Source organism: Chelmon rostratus, chromosome 19 (genome assembly GCF_017976325.1).
Source record: "Chelmon rostratus isolate fCheRos1 chromosome 19, fCheRos1.pri, whole genome shotgun sequence".
Lineage (NCBI taxonomy): Eukaryota > Metazoa > Chordata > Actinopteri > Chaetodontiformes > Chaetodontidae > Chelmon > Chelmon rostratus.
The window spans coordinates 3252605-3276252 of record NC_055676.1 but is presented as its reverse complement, the minus strand read 5'-3'; the positions used below and the strand labels follow the sequence as shown (position 1 = coordinate 3276252).

General features: G+C 43.1%; 1 protein-coding gene across 3 annotated transcripts in view; it reads right to left on the bottom strand.

Moving 5' to 3' along the window:
- Positions 1-23648, bottom strand: part of LOC121622953 (WD repeat-containing protein 7) — a 106294-nt gene that overhangs the window by 11297 nt on the left and 71349 nt on the right. For all 3 annotated transcript variants that reach the window (XR_006007807.1, XM_041960037.1, XM_041960038.1), the window contains exons 23-28: positions 17905-18132; positions 11073-11259; positions 3321-3438; positions 2799-2948; positions 2552-2634; positions 2191-2290 (exon numbers count right to left, since the gene is read on the bottom strand). Coding sequence is in view for 2 of the 3 variants with exons in the window: in XM_041960037.1 (XP_041815971.1) it covers positions 2191-2290; positions 2552-2634; positions 2799-2948; positions 3321-3438; positions 11073-11259; positions 17905-18132 (866 nt within the window). In the remaining variant the exon portion in view is untranslated. The remainder of the gene's footprint in view (positions 1-2190; positions 2291-2551; positions 2635-2798; positions 2949-3320; positions 3439-11072; positions 11260-17904; positions 18133-23648) is intronic.

Sequence of the window (23648 nt, the reverse complement as noted above, 5' to 3'; positions counted from 1 at the left end):
CAAACACACACACACACACACACACACACACACAGAGTAATGCTGCTGACAAAGGGCTGTTCATGGAGGCTGATCAAAGCTGTGGCAGATGGTCATGCAGGGAATAGCTAGCTACGGTTGGACACACACAAGCACACACGCACATGCACGACTGCGCAGACGCACACACACACTAATGGATTATAAACAAAAACTCTGCCTCTCATGTCCTTCTTCCTCTTCTCTTCTGTCTTCGCTTCCTTCCTTCCCGTTCCATTTCTCCCCTCCTTCATTACCTTGTTTCTATTTCTGTCTTCATCCAGACAAATCAAACTATTAATTTAATCCTTTATTTGATCTACAAACTTTAAATTGAGAACTGATAATGCCACTTTTACCTGAATCTGTAAAACACCAACAAGTCATCACAAAAGGCTAGATTCACCTTTTCCTAAATTAGATGTAAATCAAAGTGTTTCATTGGGCAATTTCTATTTTAATTAAGTTTTTGAGATATGTCAATCTGGACCAAAGTAGGGGACTAACCAGCTGACATGGCTAAAAACCTTATCCTAAATGTTGGTATCTTCACTGCAAAGATTTAATTACAGTTGAGCAAAAAGGATGAGAAATAATGAAAGGCAATGCTTTAAAACCTGATGGTAATGTTGTATGTATTTGGACCTCACTTCTGACAAAGTGTTATGACAGTTAAATCTGGTAAAAATGTTGCTTCCAACACATTTTGGTTCCTGTTGAAATAATTGGCCAAGACGATTCAGGAAGTACCAATAAGAACCAGAATCAATAAGAATCAGAATCAATAAAACCTAAAAGATACGCAGCACTATTAATGAAGATGATAGTTTTAGCTTACATTTGAAATGAAACACTAGAAATGGTTCCAGCACACACACACACACACATCTAGCAAAGCCATTAGCTATTAAATGTTAATTACTGCAAATAACACACAAAGGAAAAGTGTCTCCTGTCTTTACACTGTGCACACAAACGTAAACACCTACACAAACACACACACGCACAATCAAACTAAATGTCGGGTGAATAGGGGCCAGTGCTGTTATCAGATATAAATGACCCCCTCCACCAGACTAGACTGCTCGGGTTACTGCAAATCAATACACAGCAAATTACCAACACACACACTCACACAGAAATACACACCAAGTGAAGGAGCACAGGCGAACACACAATCAAACATAAATGTGTGCAAAGACAAAAGCATGATTAACAGAGTCATTGCTTCATCATTAATCAATTACTGAGAGAGAAAAAAAATAAGTGAAGGAAACAAAACTCCTCTCCTGCTTCCCTCTTTCTTTTTCTCCTCCCCTCTCATTACACCTATTTACACCCCTTGTTACTCTCCTCTTGTTTCCTCTCATCTCTTCCTCTACTCTCCTGTCATTAAAGGTAATATGTCCTTTTCATGGTTGGACAGACACATTCTAAGGTAGGTAAGTAACAACTGGACACACTAAAGGGGAGTTAGATGAATAAAATGATGGAAGTTTAATGATCATGCAGAGACTGTAAAAAAAAGACAGGAGGATGGACAAAAAGATGAAGAAATAGATTGATTCACACAGTAGATGATCGGATCAGTGATTGGAGGATGGATGTGGCACTGACTGAATTGATGGGTGAATGGCTGAATGATAAAGCAAAGGATGCACAGAGATGGATGAACGATTGAAGATCAAAATGGGTGGATAAACAAATGGAGAGGTTACAGAGTATGGTTGAAGGATGTAAGGATAGAGTGCGGGAATGAAGTGTGGATGGAAGGGAGTATGAAAGGAGGGGTGGATTAATAGATGATGGATGGATCATGGGTTGGATGGATATTTGAGATTGGTGAGTGGTGGATGGATGGATGGATGGATGGATGATGTTTTGTGTGCAGGAGGATGGATGGATGGATGCATGGAAGGACAGATGGAAACGATTGTGAGAGGCAGTGGATGGTTGGACGATGATGGATGGATAGACATACTGAACTGGTGAGGAGAAGGATGGATGGATGGATGGATGGATGGATGGATGGATGGATGGACGGATGGATAAAACTGGCGAGCGGGAGAAAGCTTGACTTTGTCAATCAGAAACTAATCAGCTGCTTGAGCTTTTCCTTCCTGTTGCAATCACACAACAGAGCTGCTGAGATGAGCGGTGTTTTTACCGTACCTGGCATTTTCCAGTGCGAACATCGTAGAGGGCGACTGAACCCTGGCGAGCCCCGACGGCGATGCGGTGACTACGGTCACAGTAACCGACCATGTAGAACCTGAACACGTGGACAACAAACACACGTCAACCCCCGTTCAACAAGGCATGATCAAGATTCTCTTCCTGCTCATCCTGTGCTGTGTTTTCCTGCTGCCACACACACATGCACACACACCTGCACACTAACACACACACACAGATTAAGCTAGAACATAAGCACAATATCTGCACCTGTGAGTTGGCTTCAACTTTCCATAACTCCTCCTCAACTCATTTCCCACACACACACACACACACACACACACACACACACACTTACTTGCAAATAGCAGGGAAACACTCCTGCAGACCTTTCTTCTTCACCAGAGAACCTTCAATACAGTACATGATGATATCCATCACCTGGAGGTGAGAGGGAGGAGATGGCATGTGGGGGAGGGCAGGAGGAGAGAATGAGATGACGAGGAGAGAGAGTGGGTTGAGGTGGCATAGTGTTTACTGGGATTGTGGAACCTGCCACCTTCATCATTAGTAACATAACATCTGATAAGTGTGATAACTTTTACCTCGACCAGCAGATCCACCACGTCTCCTGGCATCTTCTCTATCAGGATGTCAATCACTCGCAGTATCTCAGTCTTAGCTCTGGCCAGAGTGGTGGTGTGAACGTTCTGCTGGGACTGAGAGTTCGCCTGAGCTGCGTTGTACCGATGAACCTGGAAAACAGAAATTCATACACTGTCTGTTATGACTGGAGGAAGAGTAAATGAAAGACAGAACATAAAGAGAAACATTTGAGAAGATGAAATTAGTCGTTTGGTTTCTGAACTGGGTGTGCGTGGTTTCAGAGTGTGTACGTGCAGGCTTTAGCTAAAAATGCAGTTTTTTCTATTGCCAATATGATAACTTACTTTTGGCACTGATACCGGCTCAACATGGAAACACAGACTCCGACAAAACGATTTTATTAAAAACTCAATTCAAAATTCAGGTTACAGCAACACCTGATATGTAAAACGTGGAGCCTGGCGACTTTCTGAAGCTGCTTTCTGGATGTGTGTGAAGATGTCTGAACAGGTCAGTCTCACCTCTCTTGCGATCGTGGTGATGAAGGCTGGCGGGCGGGCAGTGGCGATAAGGGAGAGCGCATGGCGGGCTGAGCGAGCAGAGTCTGCAGGCGGGTTGAGGGGCAAACCCATGGTGATACTGAGGAGAGAAACAGAGACTTATGGAGGTTTCATTCAAAGGCCCAAAAATTGTTTTTCCCACCCAAAACATCATTGGGTGGGAGGATATCAAGTAATTCCAACTAAAATGGCTGAAGTCCACACCTCCGGTTAACAGCCTAATAATTGCTGGGGACTACTTTCAAGCAGTGGATTCATCCCCATTTGGTTCCCTAGTGAGTGTTGGGCCAGCAGGACGGTGTATGTGGGACTGAGTCAAAATGAAGCAAACACATGCGTGTTCATGGTAATGAGTGAACATGTCACCCAGCACAACAGAGTGGCTCAATGATGTGTGTTTAATAGGTTTTGAACAACAATGGCTCTGACACACACACAATGCTCATTAGTAGGACACATTCAGTATTGGTACTGGCCTTTTCATGAGATTTGTTGACAAGAAAAAATATACAACTTCACCAGACATGTCCTTTAAAGAGAGATTTTGTACTGGTCTAAAGAGGGAGAGAGATGTCTGAATAGACAGTTTTATGGCGAGACGAAGAAAATGAGATGAAACAGAGGAGGGTGGCAAAGAGCTCCAGCCTTACTAATATATGGAGTGAAGAGATTAGTGGGCAGCTTATAATGTCAAGGCCGAGTCAATGGGAGCCATTCAGCAGAAGACGGCATAATGGACTCCCACAATGCAACAGGAATTAGGCACACACACCCTAACAGCTGGCCACACACCCCTGTGAGAGTGTGTGTGTGTGTGTGTGTGTGTGTAAGAGAGAGAGAGTGAGTGGGGATTGGAGGGAGGGGGGGTTGAGACCACCTTGTTAAGAAATGACTCTGGGGAGAGAAAGACAGAGAAATAGAGGGAGAGGGAGGGAGTGATGTGTGGACGGACAGCCGAGCTGCACGATTCATCTCCTCTGATTACAGACCACAGCTACAGAACCTGTAATTAATACTGGTAATATATTGGCAATATATCAGTGATATTGAAATGTTTAATTTCATTTAGACGGGTGGCTGTAATTGGAAACAGTCACAATGTTGATATAAAGCAGCAGGAGTGCAGGGAGCTAATTGTACTGAGAACCACCGAGGTTAATAACCAACGTTTAGAACATGTAATGAAATAATCTAGATTATTATGACTGTCGTAGAATGCACACACATACATGCGCACACGCACATACGCACGCACGCACGCGCACACACACACACGCACGCACGCGCGCACACACAAACACACACACACACACACACATACACACAATGTCATTGTCACTAATAAATCAAATAAAAAAGAATAAAAGATGAAACTATATGTGGCCACTTTATTGGGTACACCCTGCAATCTATGACAACTCTGCCTTAAACAGTCCTGTCAATAATAATCCTACCTTAAATTATCCATTCATTATTGAGGAAAAAGTGAAAGGTGGAGTTGAGTGTTGATTGTTTTTGTGTTTAAATTTTTGTCCTCCCTGTTTAAAATACCTCTGAATATAATGCAGTGCAGCACATTACCTCCACTAACTATGACCTCGACGTAAAAGCAAGAGGCTGAAAAATGTAGCCAACAAGGAAGTGCCAAAAACTGCAGTTCCTTAAATGGCCACTTGAGGCTGGCTCCAACAGCCAATCAACCCCATTGACCCCCATATTCAAATACCTAACTCAGAAATGAACATGTTTACAGCCTGGTACAAAAACGGTTTTGGTATCTATAGCTAATTTCCCCGTTCATGGTAACTGTGCATGGGTTGAATTTTCATATAACTAACTCATTTAAATCGGTTAACGTTATGCACAATTAAGGGAATGACCGCTTTGAGAGACAGCTAACCACTGGATTTCAGCAACCAAGCCTGGTTGCTGAAATTGCTATCAAAAATGTTTCTATAAACTGACTAACTGAATAACTGCTAAATTGTTTTAAACCTGTAATAGCTAATTTTCTTCATAATCATCATCACCTTCTAAGTTCATGAACCTTTAAGAAAAACATTTATTTACACATGAAGCAGTTACGGAGCCACTATGAAGTCCAACAGTCTCTCTTTTTAAGATCTGTTTTTGGCCTCTACCATCTTCTGATAGAAGAAATGTGGCTCCTAATGATCCACTATGTTCACCAGGTAGATGCTACCTTTGTCTGCTGAGCAGGTTGTGTACAGTGAGATTTTAGAAATTTTAAACGGAAAGTACTGTACCATGCCCAACACATATGACACACAAACAAAAAAAACCTAAAACCTACTAATTTCCCAGAAAATAAAAAGTACAACTAAAACTTGTGTACACTGGGTAAAGTGTACTGGATTATGACTTCAGATTGAAATAATTCAACTCTGGTGAATTTACAGTATTTGGATACACACACACACAGACACACACAAACACAGGGTTTAGTGTGTGTGAACCTGGCAACATGACTGCATTCACAGCCAGTATCACGCTGACATTACCCAGTCAATACTGAGTCTCACATACATGCACACACATACACACACACACACACATACACAGCGAGGATTGGAAGTATTGATTTTTGTGTGTGAGGGGTGAATAACCTCAGTCACATGATGAGAGCCACTGCTGCAGGAAACCAAGTCTGTGTGTGTAACCGACTTGCTGACTGGTTTACTCGTTGAGCTGCAGACGGGGGGAACTAGATTGTTTACTAAGCAACGACCTGAGAACCGAATAACATCCAGTAATTACCAGATCATTTAACTTGAGCTATTTTCCTTTCGTTACCTTTCCACCTCTATCTCTTCCTTTCTCTCACTCTTGGCAAAAAGTTAAAACATCCTTTCCGGACTGAAACGGTGCGTCACCAAAGCCGGGCAGCGTCCGACCTGCATCCACCCCTGATCGGAGCAGGGCTGTCGTCAGCTGACACACGTTGACCCATTCAAAGAGACCACCGACACGAGTTTGATCCACATCACTGTGTCTGTTAGGGTATTATTGACAAACAGGTTTTCTCAGTGAGTTTCTGACTGAGTACCTGGTTTACTGACTGACTGGTTCAATGGAGGACTTGACCTTGGATGATTCAAGGGCTCAGCTTGGTGTCCACACCAACCTGATCACCATCTGCACTGCAGTGACTATCGAGTGCATTCTCGCCCGAACCCCGCTCGTCCTTGCGGAAGCTGCCATTGCTCTCCAAGACTGTAGAGAGCTGTGGAGAAAATAAGTGAAGCACGCGGCAAGGTTGCTGCTGAGGAGCAGAAAAAGCTGCGTGTTTCTTATTCTTTGTTAAAAAAATACTGTTTGAAAATGCTTCCAAGAAAAGCAGAAGAAATTTATGACACTTGATGATTTTTTCAGACTTCCTGACTGACTGTTTTACTCGCTGACTTGATATAAAGTTAGTTGCAGACTGGTTTCCCAGCAGTTTACTGGCTGGATGGTTTACTGGCTGGGATACTGACACACCAGCCGACTGTCTAAACAGCTGGTTTACTGACTGATTCCCTGGCTGATAGCTCACAGACATCCTGCCTGTTTTCAGTACTTATTGATATTTATGAGTTCCTAACGTTATCTTCTCTCATTATTAAATAAAACCTGTCACTGTCTAATGAACACCATGAACTGCATTTCAAGCCAGGTCTGACTGTAATCGAGACGATCAAAACAGACACACCAGCTTTCCTCTGAGAAGTTACCTGGAGTTTTCTGAACATGTTTTTCTTTACTGAAACACCCAGTTGGTGACCACAACATGTACTTATCTCTGCATGACACACACACACACATACACACAGGTTGCCATAACATTGATTTACCTCTGCATGACATATGCAAATTTTCAAAAATACACATAGATCAACAACACAAAGCAAAGAGGTGTATCTGTCCCTACAGGGTCAAATACATACTTTATTCTCTATCTCACCCACACGAATCAAAACGTGCATTTATCTCTGCAGTCGCCACGACCAACACATCAAACTCTGATTGGGTGAGAGCAGGGAGGAAGTCATCAATGGGTCAGCAAGAGGCCTTTAAATTTCAGTTCACTCTAGGACAACTGATGAGGTTACACTATTGATTCACAGATTTATTGGTGGAATTTAGAGGTTTTGAAAGTTTCAGAAGCTTTTTCCACCAAGTGTCAAGTGTTCTTATTTGCATGTGGTACCTTATCTAAAAAAAAGCTAAATAAAAGAGAAGTAAATAAAAAAGTAATACAAACCTTTCAACATTTTCTCAGTGTGTGGATTAATAGCAGAGCAAGAGTCACAACATAGTTAGCCTGTCTTAGCAACAGGACTGGAAGCAGAGGGAAACAGCTAGCCTGGCCAGCATCTCGAGCTCAAACCTCCCAAGTAGTGATTTTAAGGGGAGTTACATGCTGGAACTATTTCTTGGCAAATGGCAGTTCATCAATCCCGCTAGTACTTCTGTGCAGTATCTCTGGCTACAGCATGGGACCACTTGAGGAGATTCGTCTAATGGCTCACAACAAACTGGTTCTATGCACATCGTCTTTATGTGAATGTGACGGCATTTAATTCAGACTTGTGCCGTGCAAGAAGTGTTACTGAAACACTGCATGTCTGACTCAGACTGCTGTCACGGCCTGTGTGCACAAAGTGGTGTTTATTCAGACATTAGACCAACATGCACATCACATTAAATAATGAGGTACGCAGTTTGTTTGACAGTGGCTGTGGGTGCCTTTAGTGCAGGTGTATGGCACACACACAAACACACACTGCGGTGTAAAGGTGGATTGTCTACTTTTTTTTTTTCCAAGCTAGTGTGTCTGTAAGTGTAAAATGTGTGAGTCTTCAACACCAGGAGCTTTTTCAAATGTCTGCCTATTGAAAGGGGATTATCACACACACACACACACACGCACACGCACACGCACACGCACACGCACACACACACAGCTCTGCAAGAAGTGTATTGACGACTGGTTGTGTGTATCAGGGACAAAGAGCCTCACTGCAAGTCAGCTGCATGGAAATACACTCTGTAAGCTTGTGTGTGTGTGTGTGTGTGTATGTGTTTGTGTATGCACTCCCTTAGGGGTGCATTCAATTCTTCATATTCTCCCTCCTTTTCCTTTTTCTACAGCACAGACTGACCAGTGTGTGTGTGTGTGTGTGTGTGTATTAATGTATTCTCTCTCTATTGTAATGTACTGATCAGATTATTGCGTCTCATTGATCAGCCCTGACGCTGTTTACTTCAACACCAGAAGCAACAACACACACCCACATTCATGATGTTATTAATTACACTTAGTCAGAAACTATACTGTATGTGTGTGAAGAAAGCAGGAAAAGCCGAACTTGTTGGTTCTTAGTTAAAACCTGCTGTTTTCTTGATTTTTTGGTCTTCTGGTCTTTATGAATGAGTTGGTGATCTGATTAAACGTTGTGTTTTGGAGGAAGGCAGAAAACGAAGTGACACAGAACAATGAGGCGATCACTAACAAGAAGTTGCGCTCAGTCTGCACATTGTTTTAAATTTCAGGAGAAGAAGAAGAGAGCAACAGGTTTGGGGTGTGTTCAGACAGTGAAGCAGACGCCGCCCAGTGTTCCTCCCAAGAATTTGGCCACTGGACTGTTTGTGCAGTGCAGGAAGCGATGTGCCATCAACAGCGTGTGTGTAGAGTGTGTCGTCTGCGTGCAGCTCAGAATCTGACTGATCACCATGGACTCCACAAACTTATCTTCCTCCAGTTTTATAAGAACACATTGTTTGCTTGACTGAAGTAAGTTTAAACTGGCTGAAATCGCACTGTCTAGAATGATACTATGTCTATCTGCGCCCATGCACATCTTCTCATTGTTTTTGTATGCAGCTGTGGCTCACTGAAAATTAGCTCTGCGTTCTGTCTGAACACACCTTTAACCTGAATTTAGTTATGGTCCGTGTAATTTGAGTGTCTTGCGGATTAAGCTGTGTGACTCCTGCCTGTGCATTACAATCAGCTGTGTTAACTGTCATAGGTTATTCATTTAGAAAGAATCTTTTATTTCTGACTCAGTTCAAGTTCTCTTCACTTTCTATTCCACTAAAAACGTATTCCTCTAAAATCTAAAATAATTGTGTTGTTTTCTACACGCCCACACCCACCCACACACACTCTCAGACACACACACACAGAGGCAGCAGACATATATATACTCATTTAAACAGACTGACTCAGCTCAAGTTTCAGCGTTAATAGGATCAGCTCATGTTGGCCAGTTACATTTCAGCAGGGAGGAAGACACACACATGCACAAATGCACACACGCACAAATGTGGTCACCTTTTCCTCTGACCTGACCTCTGACCTTCACTCATACAAAACGCTGCATCAACTTAACCACATTCACCACTACAACGAAAGGCACGATGGCAGCCAGAGTCTTTGACCCTCTCTGCTGTGATCAACACCAACCTGTGACCGATTAATAGTCAAACCGCATTAGCTGTCATAGTTACAGTGACTGATACAACTCCCACAATCAGATAAACACTTCAGAAGTTCTCAGGATAAATGTTTGGGAGTCACCAGATGATGAAAAGGAATGCTGTTATGTTTTGGGGTTCTTTTCTGGACACTAATTTTTGCTTTTCTGAGTAATTCTACATCTTTAGACCATGCAAAAAGCCTTCAAATGCAACAATCTGGAGAGGAAGAGTCACTGTGACTTGGAGTCACAAGCAGAAACTTAATTGTACTTTTTTTGTACTTTGAAGATGTCAAAAGACAGACTGGCTGGGGCCCCCTGCACTGGGTGACTGGTAGGCTATGATGACAGTTGTGTTAACACTGGACTGGCTTGTGCCAGCACCAGCAGTACCATGGACTCTCTGTCAGCATATAAACCTGTATCTCAGATGAGAACTGGTCATTAAAATCTGAAAGGGTTCATCCTCTGAGGAGCAGGAAATTATGACAACCGGACCGCTAGTTTTCTGGATGATTAGCAGGGCTGATGGTGGGGCAAACCAAAAAGAAAAAAGAAGTCCATACATGATACAATGATACATGAACCCAGACAAGCATGCATGCGCACAGACAGAGGACTCACATGTCAGAGCAACGCAGACAGAGTTACATCATCATAATGTCCTGCAATCAGATTATAACCTGGCTTCCATAGCTCAGTGTGTCAGCTCCATAGTGCCTGAGTGTTTCTGTGTGTGCGTGTGTGTATTTGTATCTATAGGCAGGCTGTTGTCTGTACTCTGGAATCTGAGAGGGAAGACTGAACGGCCCAACAGACAAACACAAACAATAAGTCAACTGATCAGGTCCGGCCCTGAACTGCCCTGAACCACAGCCAGCGTCTTCATGCTCACTATGTATTTACATCTCTCTGTATTACTTACATTTACATGTAAGCTTTGTTTTTTTATGTGCATTTATCCAGAACTGATATTCTATATCAGTGTTATAAGTTATACGTGTTTTTCGGGCAAGTCCAGGTCACATCTCAGGGAGTCAGTTTACAAATGAGATGCCACTCATTGTTGACTTCCACCTACAAAATTCTGATTGCTAACATTTTTTAAGGTGTGTATTTCTTTGCAAATTAAGCCAAGCTCAATAATTTTCAAGGCTAAAATATCAAACTGATCATGTTTGTCATTTATCAATAACCAGAACAGTGGAGTTTGTGCTGGTGGACTTACTTGGCCAGCTGCTTCTCTGCATCAGCACAGAGCTCCAGCAGTCCCATGAGCACCGCTGACACGTCCATATAGGGCTCCCAGACGGTGAAGCCTCGGCCAATCAGATCGATGGCTGTGCGGCGGATGGTGCTGTGGGGAGGCAGCTTGGGGCTGGGGGGCTGCAGCAGCAGGAAGGTCAGCGCCTTACCTGCAAACGGTAGAAACAGTAGAATCAGATTAAAGCAGAGTGGAGCTGGGGGCTACCTGAAAAGGACAGGAGCTCAATGTTACTCTGTGGGCGTCAAACCTCCAACAATGCTATAGCAAGTTTTATGTCACTTAATCAGACCCCGCCCACCACAGCCACAACATGGGCACCATCTGAAACAAAGGAACGTCCATAAAGAAATCATACCTTCTTATGAACAAAATCTAATGTACCGTTGAGATTCGGGTAAAGAGATTCAACTTTTGCACACACACACACACACACACACACACGCACACGCACACACACACACACAAAGAGAAGATAAAGACAGCTAGTGGGATGGAGGTCACTTCATACCTGACCTGACATTTGAGCCAGTCTCTGTGGGGACAGACTGACCATTAAGACTCGAGAAAATATCCCCATCCCTCAATAACACCCCATCCCCCAAACACACACACACTCACACACAAACACACCCCTTCCCCCCTGGTTTCTGTCTATCTCTCTGTGCCTGTCTCACCCACTGAAGGCTGAGGTCCAGAAGCTTTTAGCAGATTCTGTGCAAAGTGCTACAAAAAAGATAAAGTCAGAGACAGAGGACAGCAGATAAAGTACATCTGGTATCTGGTTTTGAAAAGCATTCAGAAACGATGACAGAAAACCATATGCTCTTGTTGCTTCTGCCTAACTTTGAATTCCCTTTTAAATTCAGTGATAAATGAACTGGTCATTTACTTATCGAATATATAAGTCAGTGAGGTCTGTGCAGGATAATCTGGGGTTGCCAGTGTGTCCAGTGTTGTATCGCAGAAGCAGAAAGCCTTTCTCAGAGACTCAACATTAGCATCAGGAAGGCTCTTTTCCTCTTCTGCTGTCTGAGTCAACTCAGAGATCAATACAGTTCATTGCATTTTCACTTGAAATGTAAATGCTAAACAGCCATAATATGAAGAAACATATAATATAAAACAGATCATTTACTTGAAAGTATTTATAATCCTGCGGTGGCTCTAAAGGTCCGCCAGCCTCCAGACTCACACAGCTAATCTCATCATCTGGATCTCCAAGCATTTCATCATGAGCCCGCCTTAAATGGCAACCCCCCTTCTTTATTGGTTTATATCTACACACACACACAGCCTGTGTATAGGACTATGAAAGATATAGCTAGAGGCTAACCACGTTAGCATCGCTGGGTCTGACTGTTATATACCGGCAGCGACAGATAGAGCGCTAACTGTGTTAGCATTGTTGTGCTACGTTGTTATGGGCTACATAGACTGTAAGAGATGGACATCGGCGCCAATGCTGTTGGCAGTTACTTCATGTCGATTGGAGTCAAACATGCAGTGCTGTGTTGTGTTGTTAGTGAGTTGTGACTGAATCAGCGATAGGGTGGTGAACTTTGACCCTCAGCTGGTGATCCACATGATGTGAGCAAACACCAGTAACACCTAAAATCAATCGTGTTTTTGTTATACACATCAATATACACACAAACAGAGGACTATAAATATCAGCACTGATGTGGGGTTGAATGAACTTTGACCTCCAGTTAGTGATTATTACAAATCATCAAGACCAACAACAGAAATCAATGACATTCAGTTATACTATTGCTTTATGCTTCTCCCAAAGCCCTGAATTAGCTCAAATGAAAATGACTCTCACAACACTGTGTCATACCTGCTCGTCATTTTCTCACAGCATTTTTCCTGTCGGTGCTGTATCAGCTTAAATTTTTGCATTTTCTGTTTTACTCACTGTTACATATCAGGGTACTCAAAGCAGTATGTTGTATTATATGCTAAAATCCATATGACCTGATAGGAAATCAACTTTACATTAGCTTCAAATAAACTGTTAATCAATTAATAATAAAATAAGCTTGGTAGGTGACTGTGGGAGGATGGGGAAGGCATTATGATTCAGGGTCATGAAGCAAAAGGTTACCAGTCAAATTCAAAGCCCTGACGATGTTATTATGCATGTACGTGCTCCTCACACAGTGAACCAGCAACACAGAACAGGCCTCAGGGGTCATGAGGTCAAAGTTCAGTGTCGTGAGCAGTGGCAGTGACTGTGAGTAGGCAGGTGCATGAGATGTGTGTGTGTTTATAATGAACCTGAGGGAGGTTTAATTTGACCGCCATATTTGCCCTTGTTTCCTCCCCTGGACAATTAAAGATGGCCGTTAACAATTAGTGCTGTAATTGGCTGTATTGAGATTTCAAATTTACAGCCCCTCCCCTCTAGCCAGGGAGTAGGAAGTGAGCGAGGTCCGGACTCAGGTCCATTTCCCACGACGGACATCTTTTTAAAGGCAGGCCCGCACCCAAATGAACCAACAGCTATTGACAAAGCATCAGCCGGCCGTAATGAGCTGTTAGTTAGAGTAGTAAACATGTCACATTAACACAGAGAGGGTGATTACAGCGGGGGAGGAGGAGGAGGAGGGAGGGAGGGAGGGAGGGAGGAATGAAGGAGGGAGAGAGGTAGAGTGTGAAATAGTGACAGATCGGTGACGTCTAAAGTTTGCCAGGCCGAGTCGACCACTAACAGGCTTTCTACTTTGTTTCCTCCATGTGGCCTGCCCCCTTTCTCTCTCGCTTCCTCTGTTTGAGCTTAAATGAGAGGTGAAGGTAAATCAATGTTGGGGACTTGGTTAGTGGATGAGTGCCGGACCAGACTGGCTGCAGAGAGAGGGAGAGAGAAAGAAAAAAAAGAAACTAAAGGAGAAAGAATGAGAGCCGTGAGAGGGAGTGAGAGAGAGGAAGAGGTGCTCTGTCTACATGTCCATATAATAAAAATATAAGTTGAAAATAATGAGGTGGACGGTTGCTATTTATTGTAGCATAATACACATAGTTTACATATTTCTATTTACATATTCCATATTGTTCTAATTCATTTACTCGTTCTACAATGGAAGCAACTGTAACGGACCCAGTTTCCCTCTGGGATCAATAAAGTCTTCTCATTCTGATTCTGAGAGGTATTTAGTCAACACCACTGCGTACATGAAGAATAGTTGTCCACCAGTAACTGGCAGCTAGCAAACTGTCTAGTATGACTTCTGTCTTTCTTCCTTGCTAAGTAGCATGTCAGGGGTTAGATCGCACTGTACCAGGCTGCCAACAACATCACCTAGCTTCCAGCACCACCTGTTTTGGGGAGGATATGCAAATTACTTGTGCTGTGCCAATTTCTAGTGTGACCAGGTACTTAACCCTCATATTCTGCTGACCAATGTTAAGTCTACGATGTGGCAAGCGCTAAAATATTAGCTAATAGATAAGTTAACAATCATTTAAAAAATATTCCGAAAACCGCTGTAAGACAGAGCTTTAGCTACTGTAGCAACTGGCAAAACAAAATGCAAATGAAGGCGTGTTCAACCCTAACCTCTTTACCTGTCAAACATATGGTTTTTCCCATAGTTGTGCAGAAAAAAGTGAACTGAAGCACACTTTGTGATAGCTTTGTAACCCTCTGAAGTTCATCTCACATACTGACAAAAGCATTGCTGATGAAGCAGTCATGATGTGTATAACACTGTTTTCAATGTTTAACAGATTAAAAATGCAGTTGGGTCTGATCCATAACAGTTTTGTAGCTTCCATCACCTGTTTTCCTGTAAGACAAAATAAAACTCAATTTCCAATCAGCTCTCATGAATGTTTGAAAATGCCACTGTTCACAGTGAATGGGCCTCAGAGGGGACTCGAGGTATTCTGACATTTACACTGAGCATTACCGCCCAGAGAACTGTATATCCAGAGTTTGTCTCGTTTATCCTGCCCAACCAAATCCTACCTTCCCTCCGTCATCATTTGTCCGTCCTTCCTTCCTTCTATCCTTCAGCTCAATCTCCCCCTCCATCTTCCCTCCATTTCCCCCCTCACCATACGAAAACATCAATCTATACTCTGCTGTATGGACTACTGTACCCTCCCTCTCTCTCGGTGGACAGCTCTCATTCATCACACACGCAGCGCTGTATGCCAACAACACCAATCCATCTTTCAATTTCATAACAGAGAGTGGAGAAGGGGGGATGGAGAGTGGAAGGAGGGAGAAAAACAACAGACTGATTGAGAGCTGGAAAAAGAACAGAGTGAAAGGAAGAGACGTGTAAAATGGAGGAAGAGGCAGGACTGAAAGTGGCATAACACATGAGAAAGAAACAGGAGTAAGCATAACAATGTCCTCCACCACAAGCTTTTTACAATCGACTGTAATTGGCTGCTTATTCAGTGATAACATGCTTTAAAGGGTTCAGTCTATGTGTGGGTCAGTTGAAGGAGCAGCCCCCTGACCTGACAGTCCTCCAAGAAAAAAACACAGCACCACTCGTTAGTTCAAATGTCAACTTATGTTCAGGTTAAAGTGAAAAGGACCTCTAGTGGCCATGTGGATTATGGCTGTCCTTAGGAATAAAGGCAGGAGTAGCACGATGGTACGACCTTAAAATCCCAGTAAGGAGGAGGTCAGGGTGGATGAATGGGTCAACACCATGTGTGACTTTGAGATGAGACGGTTCTTCCTTCCCCATTTTTGATGCTTCGTCGTCACCTTCTGTTCGCCAGCCCGAATGTAAACACAGAAAGTAGAACGGCCATTATGTCTACCTGCATCAGGACCTGCATCCACGTCGGCTTCCTTGCTGACCTCACTAAAAATAAAGAGGCTCAGGATGGGTGAGAAACAATGGTGAATGTATCCACAACATCAAACACGATGAAACTGACAAGTTTGGTTTATTCAGTTGAGTTAAAAAAGGTATTATATGGTATCACAGTGTTCCAATGACACCCAGCCTGAGGGTCAGTGAAAGGTTTGTAAAGGGTGGAGCTCTACTCAAGGGAATCAATTAAATCTTGAGTTGTTTTCATCTGATGACATGGGCTTGAGGTTTTCTGGGGTTTCTGTGTGTGTGTGTGTGTGTGTGTGTCCGGAGAGTCCGCACAGGTGAGCTGACCGCTGAGGACAGGTCCAACTAAGCAGCATCACGCTCCACAGCCTATCAGTGAGAGTACAGGCTCTGTCGCTGGGCGGTTGCCCCCAGAGGCAGCCAATCAAAGCTCTGGAGCAGCGGGATGGAAGAGCAGCTCTGCTTAGTGCAGGTTTGATGCCCACCAAGGTCCAACGCTGCAGGCACAGCGTGGCATGGGCTGGGCTCGGTGAGTGTATGTGTGTGTGTGTGTGTGTGGAAGTCAATGCCAAGCTCCTTAAGGTGTCAAGCTTGGTGGGTGAAAATCAATCCCATCTCTCTCCTCACCTCTAATCCAGCACTGAAGTTTCTACTTTGTCAGTTGTGTAGTTCTGAGTTTGGACAAACCATGATTCTGGACCGAAACAGGAACCCCTGTGCATTTCAGTACTGTGCGGAGGTGAGAGACTGTGATAGGCTGAGCAGATGTGACGTCACATCAGAACAAGGACGACTACGACAAACCCAACAACAGTGACCACCATTTTTGAACCTCCACTTAGGCACAGTGGTGCTGTGAGCTAAATGCTAACATCAGCATGCTCGCAATGACGATGCTAGCATGTTGATGTTAAGAAGGAGGTGTTTAATCTTGTTATGCATCTTATCTTAGCGTGTTAGTATGCTAACATTTACTAAATAGCTACAGCTGAGGCTGATTATTTTTTCAGGCATTATTTATTAACAAAGACTGGCCATCAGGATGAGTCAGAGGATCACCAAAGGGCCGTGAATGCCTCCACCAAATTTCTTCTCAATCCATTTTACTCAAAAACTGTCAACCTCATAGTGCTGCTGGTGTGAAGTAAAGATGATCAAAGAAGTCTGTGGGATTCAGTCTCTGGGGGACAATGAGTGGCTGTCCACCCAATAGTTGCTGAGGTATTTCAGAATAGACCAAAGTGATGGACTAACAGTCACTGCCATCCTTACAGCCACACCGCCGCCAAAGAACAACGCTGGTCAAACGAAGATGTCCAGGCCCTCATTACTGTTTGGGGGGAGGAGGCCATTTAAAGGGAGCTGGTGTCAGTGGTTCGAAACCAAAAGGTGGACAAGAAGTTTTCTCCCTGTCTGGCAATAATGGAGATACAGCACACACACAACAGCACAACAGTGCAAGGAAACAACTACAAACCCAAACAAGATTATAGAAAAATAAAGAATCGCAAAGAGAGAAAATCAATAACAGTGTCAGCACTGCTTCTGCCATTGTGGACCGTCCCACAACCGCTGACTTCACTCGCTTCCCAAACAGCGTAGCGCCACCAAAAAGAGCCTCACACTAGAGCCTAACAGGATTTAGCTGTTGGACCTGAGCTTATTTTGTCAGGGCAGCAAGATCCAACTTAGTACGTAGCTGTGTTTCTACACCAGAATGTTCCAGTTTTAGCTGAACCCGTTCTAAACTGTAGCAAAGACAGCCAGATGCTAAGTGACACAAGAATGAAGGAACACACAGAAAATGAAAAATGATGCCCTGGTGCATGCTGGGAGGAGTAAAAGTGACAATAAAGCTGCTGGATGACAATTATCTATGAAGGACAATATCTGACATCAAAACATTTCACCTCTCGCTAAAACGTCCCTGTCTTCAACATACTGCCATTAGGTCAACCCTAATGACCTAATAACTCTGAACTTACATGTGTGTCTGGCCAGTGAGTAGTTGGATGACCCTCCGCTCGTCAGTCCGAAGCCCTCAGGTGCCTGTCCACCGGCCCGAGCCCGTGCCGATCCCTTTGGAGGTTCGATCTCAGCCCCGAACTCAGCCCCGATGACGCCCAGCAGCACGATGGCGGTGGCCTGTTTGCGCCGCTCCTCGTACGAGTTGGAGATCTTCTTGGCATTTGGTGGAAGGTTGGACAGACAGCCTAGCGGAGACACATAGAGAGACATGAACATAAGTGTCTTGTGATGAATCCATATTTAGTTATTTCCTTACTTTGTTCTATACTTGAGTCACATGATGACAATAATAACACTTTTGAAAGTATTACAACACTTATGTTACAATTCACTACCATTCACTATAGTTCACTATATAACACAACTAACTGAGGGGCTGTTATATATTTCAACCAAAGACAAAAATAAGCAATGCACATAATTTGAAAGGACGAAAGTCACAAAATTTAAATTCTCCTTGTCTGCCATATCTGCCTCTTATCATGAACGTAAAAAATAAAAGGCTGCCAACAGCTCCATCTAATGTCTGACACATGATGAGGAAACTTTATTAAGACACAAACCTGCAGGACCTGAGAAGAAATCAGACCTGCAAACGCTGCATTCAAAACACTTTGTTGGTTTAGTGACTTAAAAAATGTGGATGAAACAGGAACACTGCAGTTCATTTTGAAAGATCTGAAGAAATTGAAAGTCTGTTTATTTCCTTCTGTGGGGGACCTTTTTCTCATTTTCATTTCTTTCTTTTTCTTCCTTTTCATGGTGAAAGGTGGTTAAAAAAAAAACAGCAGGCCTGTGAGTCTCCAGTGAGCCGATAACAAGTGAACAGGCACACTTCTATTGTCCTGGTATTAACCATGACACACACACACACACACACACACACACACACACACACACACACACACACACACACACACACACACACACGTCTTATTGTCCCACTGAAAGCCTTTAGTCATAGTGCAAACACACACACATACAGACGGTCATGTTCACAGACCTCTGAAAGGATTTTGGACACGTGCAACTGGAAACCCTTTTGTTGTGTGCGTGTGTTGGGGGGGGGGGGCTCACAAAGAAGACCCCAAAATAACTTCTTTTGTGTGTGCACGTAACAGGGTCTACACAGTGGGGAACTGCTGCAGCCCTAAGAGGAATACAAGAGTGTGTGTCAGACCGATATGTGTGCATGTGTGTGTGTGTTTGTATGGGTATCACAGTGAGAGATGAGAGCTCCTTACACACCTTGGATCAAAGGCCCAAAAAGGACTACATAAAAACTGTGTGTGCGTGTGTGTGTGTGTGTGCGTATGTGTTTGAATGTTTTACACACCCACCCTCTCACAACCTCCACCCTCTCATTTCTATTTCTTATTTTCTCTCTCTCTCTCCGGATGAGCGAGCACAGCATTATTATGGATTTGTATTGTAAGGGAACAAGCATGCACTTGCCCACCACCCACCACACACGCATACACACACACACACACACACAGTGTTTGGGGTAAGGGGTGAGCAAGCACACTGGGTGAGATGAATGGTGAGAGAGACAGAGTGTTGCTCACTGCTGTGTGTACTTCCTGTTGATCTTCTTGAGTTTTCTCTTCATGTGTTGGATTTGTTGATGATGGGAATGATTACTGAGGACTAAAGAAAGACGACTCAGGATAAAGGGAGATCGCGGTAACAGCTTGAGCAAAGTTACAGACTAGAGTCTGTACTGATGACTCAGCTGATGAGTTAAAAGCTCCTGAAAACAGGTGATGAAAAATCATCCTGTTAAACATCATTATTATCTGAGCAGGATGTACCGCAGAGTGTAGCTGTGGAGGCACACCACCTCATCTGAAATAAATAGATCCTCCTGTGACATCAAAAGAAAATATTACACTCTAATGAATTATAACATTAAGTTAATTCTGTGGTTCATTCAAACATATCTTAGATTGAATGCAGTGGAATCACACTATTAATTAGATCCTAATTACCCCATACACTCAGTCATTTCATGCATTTTGGGTAGATCGGATAGCTATCTGATCACAAAACAGCTAAACATGAATGCATATAAGAAGCATTGGAGATGGACTGACATTCAAGATGCATTCTAGCCACGTGGTGAAAAGGTGTAAATGTATCCGTCTCTCCAAAACATACGTGATCTTTACCCCTCCCAGGTGTGACGGGGTCAGGAAGCAGGCAGGGAAAAAGCCACTCACTGTGATGATGAAGCTGAAGCTACAATGAAGTTAGCTGCTGCGCTCCCTGTTTCATTAAAATGTCAGGAAAAGTAGGTTTCTATATGCACTGAGCTGTTTTATCTGATCCATGATCAGTTCATGAACTGAGTTTAAGACTAGTCTTGGCTTCAGACTGGTCTTAAATTGTGAGGTTAGACTAGCCTACTTAAGCCTGTTTGTTGCATAAGTATTAAGACTGACTTAATTTGAGGAAGGAAAGTTAGCCACCTCTTTTGTTTGAGGCGAGAGCTTCGTTGCTATGGTAATAATCTGTTAAAGGTATATTGACCGATCTTGTGAGAAAAAAGAAAAAGATTTTTTTCAATACATATTTGTTCTGAATATTTGAGTTTCAGTTTCAGGGGTACTTTTCCTCACTATCGTTACGGGGGAACCAGCTACACTTTCACGCTCTTCTCATGAACACTTGGTGTTGTGCAGTAGGGTAAGCATGTGTTTTGGTGTTTTTTTTGGAAGATATGACTGCACAAGTGTGATTAAAAATACATAAACGTATGCCTTTTGAAGAAAAAAGGATTCTGTTCTAACGTTTTGTCCATTGTATGTGTCTCAGTCCATTTTTCAGGCCCTCGGAGCCCCCTCCCCCCATATTTCCATACTATATCCTGGTGCTTTTTATAATGAGATTGCTTAAGGCCAGCTGTCATTTGGAAGAAGGCCCAGCGGCAGGCTCTGATAAATGGATTATAGATGGCATCCATCCCCGGGCCAGACTGGGCCAGTAGATAACAGAATTAGAGATAGACTCCCAACCAGAATCACTAAAAAGTTGAGATTTACAGAGAAAGAGAAAGTAAAGAGAGGGAGCGGCTTCACAGGCAAAATCAAGACATCTAGTTGTATATAAACCTCTTTTTTTTACAGAGAGGGGTGGGTAAAACAACCATTTGTGGACCCTTGATATGCCCTTCTGAACTGAAAGGATGGATGATGGGGATTCATTTCTTAGCGTGCTTACAGAGGAGAGTGAAGGGCAAGTGTACAATGTGTGATGTGAAAGTATATATACGTGGGTGAGCTCAATACCCACAGTCTAACTATCACAGTAATTTGTAGCAAAAGTTTCTGATAAATTTCAGGAGCTTGAGGTGGAGTCATCATATTAACATTGACTGACTGGTCCGGTCTGTCAAGCTCAATCAATTCTCTGGACGTTTTCTGGACTAAAATCCTCCTCTGGGCTTATGAGCTTCAGTCGGTAAATGACGACAGAAAACTGCTACCCCACCACAGATTTCAACTAACTTCATTTAAAAACACTACTTATTATAGAGTATTTTATTTCAAACATCAACAAACATGATAGTACAATTTAGAGACTAACTTGCCTAATAAACTGGAGACAATATCACCAAGGTGACGTGATCAAGTCCAGCAAATAATACTGTAATAATGACTCTAAGGTATAATTTCCATTGCAGATGAAGGGGGCATGTTCCCCTCACTTTTAAAATCCTGTTTTGGTTGGGGGCCACTGTGCCAATCTGTTTGATTTACTCACAAAAATCTCTGTAACAGTGTCTAAAAGAACAGAAGTGATCAAATGCTGATGCGTTCAGCTGGGTTTTCTCTATCAATAAGTAATAATATAGGTAGCGGATGCATTAACCTTCTGATTGGTCTGCAGAAACTATTTGGTGATGAAAACACTGCTGTCACCTGCTCTGTGTGTTTCCTCTGCGTGCATTCACAATGACTGTGCTTCGATAAAATGATTTTGTTAGTAATTTAGTTCTTTTCCTCTTTTGTTAGAGAACCTATGACTTGTGCCCCTCACTTCTTAGAGCATCGTGATGGAGGCCTTAGTCTGATTCTCATAAATGTGGCCACTCATGACTATGAGTCATGCTAACGATTATAACCCCTGCAACGCAATCAAAGCCTTTCGGGATATTTTTGTGTTATCTATGCTACCCTCTGTTGATACAGTCAAAATGGACACAATCATAAGAATGAGATCCAAATAGAAAAATAAAATAACACCCCCAGCTGACCTTAGCTGGTCACAGTTTTTAGAAACTAAAAGCGAGCAGAGAGCCGTAAGGTTTTAGTAATTTCTAGTCTTACTAATGTGTTTAAAATGCTTCATTGCTGAAGCACGTTGGAATGTTTTTACACATTCAAACCAGATCTTTAATTTATATTACAGGCTTTCCAAAGGTACCAAAGAAGAAAGGACTCTAGACAGACTTGCAGACGCCCTGATCTTTCATCATCTGTGAGATGTGAGGTTTTCTGCGGACGCTCCTCAGGTAGCATCACTTCCTGTCTGTGCGTACCTGCTGCCTCTCGACCCGTGTGGACGGGCTGATTGATATTTGAAGCCTATCGATCCGCTTCCTTCATGACCGGCAGATCTATTATAATGACATTGTATCTAAATCCTATTTGTTGGCCAACCTGCTCCCAAACATAACCCAATAAACTGTAAGGGGGGTGGGGGTTAGCTCCCCTCTCTGCTTGCCTCATCTTGGCTAAATCTTCATAAAAACCATGGATGGATCAGGATAAGAAGGCTTTCTGGTTGAAATGACATTATCCATAAAGGAAGGAATCTATTAAAAGAAAGGGCAGAGTGGTGTAATGCAACAACCTGTGGAGCCCATGCAATCGCTGCAAAAATATGGACGTGTCATGAGAATGGAGAAAAAAACAACTGAAATGTTACAGGGAAGTTTTGAGCCAAGAGATCGTTTCTGTTTGCAAGAAAGAAGGAGGATGAGAAGGAGGTTAGGATGAAGAGAAGGCAAGACAGAAAGAAAAAAAGAAAGAAATTCCTCTATTAGAAGAGGAAGTGTGTGCACACTGACCCCACGCACTGTGAGGAGGATGGCTCGACAGGCAACAGAATCTCTACAGATCACAGCTGGAGAATTGACGAGGATAGTTGAATCTTGGGGTCAGAAAGACTCCAAACTAGCATCAGACACCACCTACATCACCACAGGTTGTTTGGGAGGGCTGCTGGGAAAAAGCCTCCGCTGTCAGTCAACAACAAACTAAAGCGCCTAAACTTTGCCAGATGTTACTGGGACTTTCAATGGGACCGGGTCGTATGGTCAGATGAGACTGAAATAGAGCTTTTTGGCTACAAAAATCGAAGATTGGTTTGGCATAGACACAATAATAACCATACAGAAAAGCACCTCATGCACCTTTTTTCTTTTTTAGATACTGAGTATCATGGGCTCCATCCAATACCAGCACCTACTAAATGAAAGCCTAACAGCCTCTGCCAGGAAGCTGAAAAGGGGCTGTGGTTAGACTTTCCAGCAGGACAATGATCCGAAGCGCACCTCAAAATCATCACAAAAGTGGTTCACCGCCTGCAGAATTAAGGTTTCGCCATGTCCTGCGAAGACCCTGACCTAAACTGGACAGGGATGGCCTCAGATCCCGTGCCACGTGTCCACCATACTCATCACACATTATAAGAG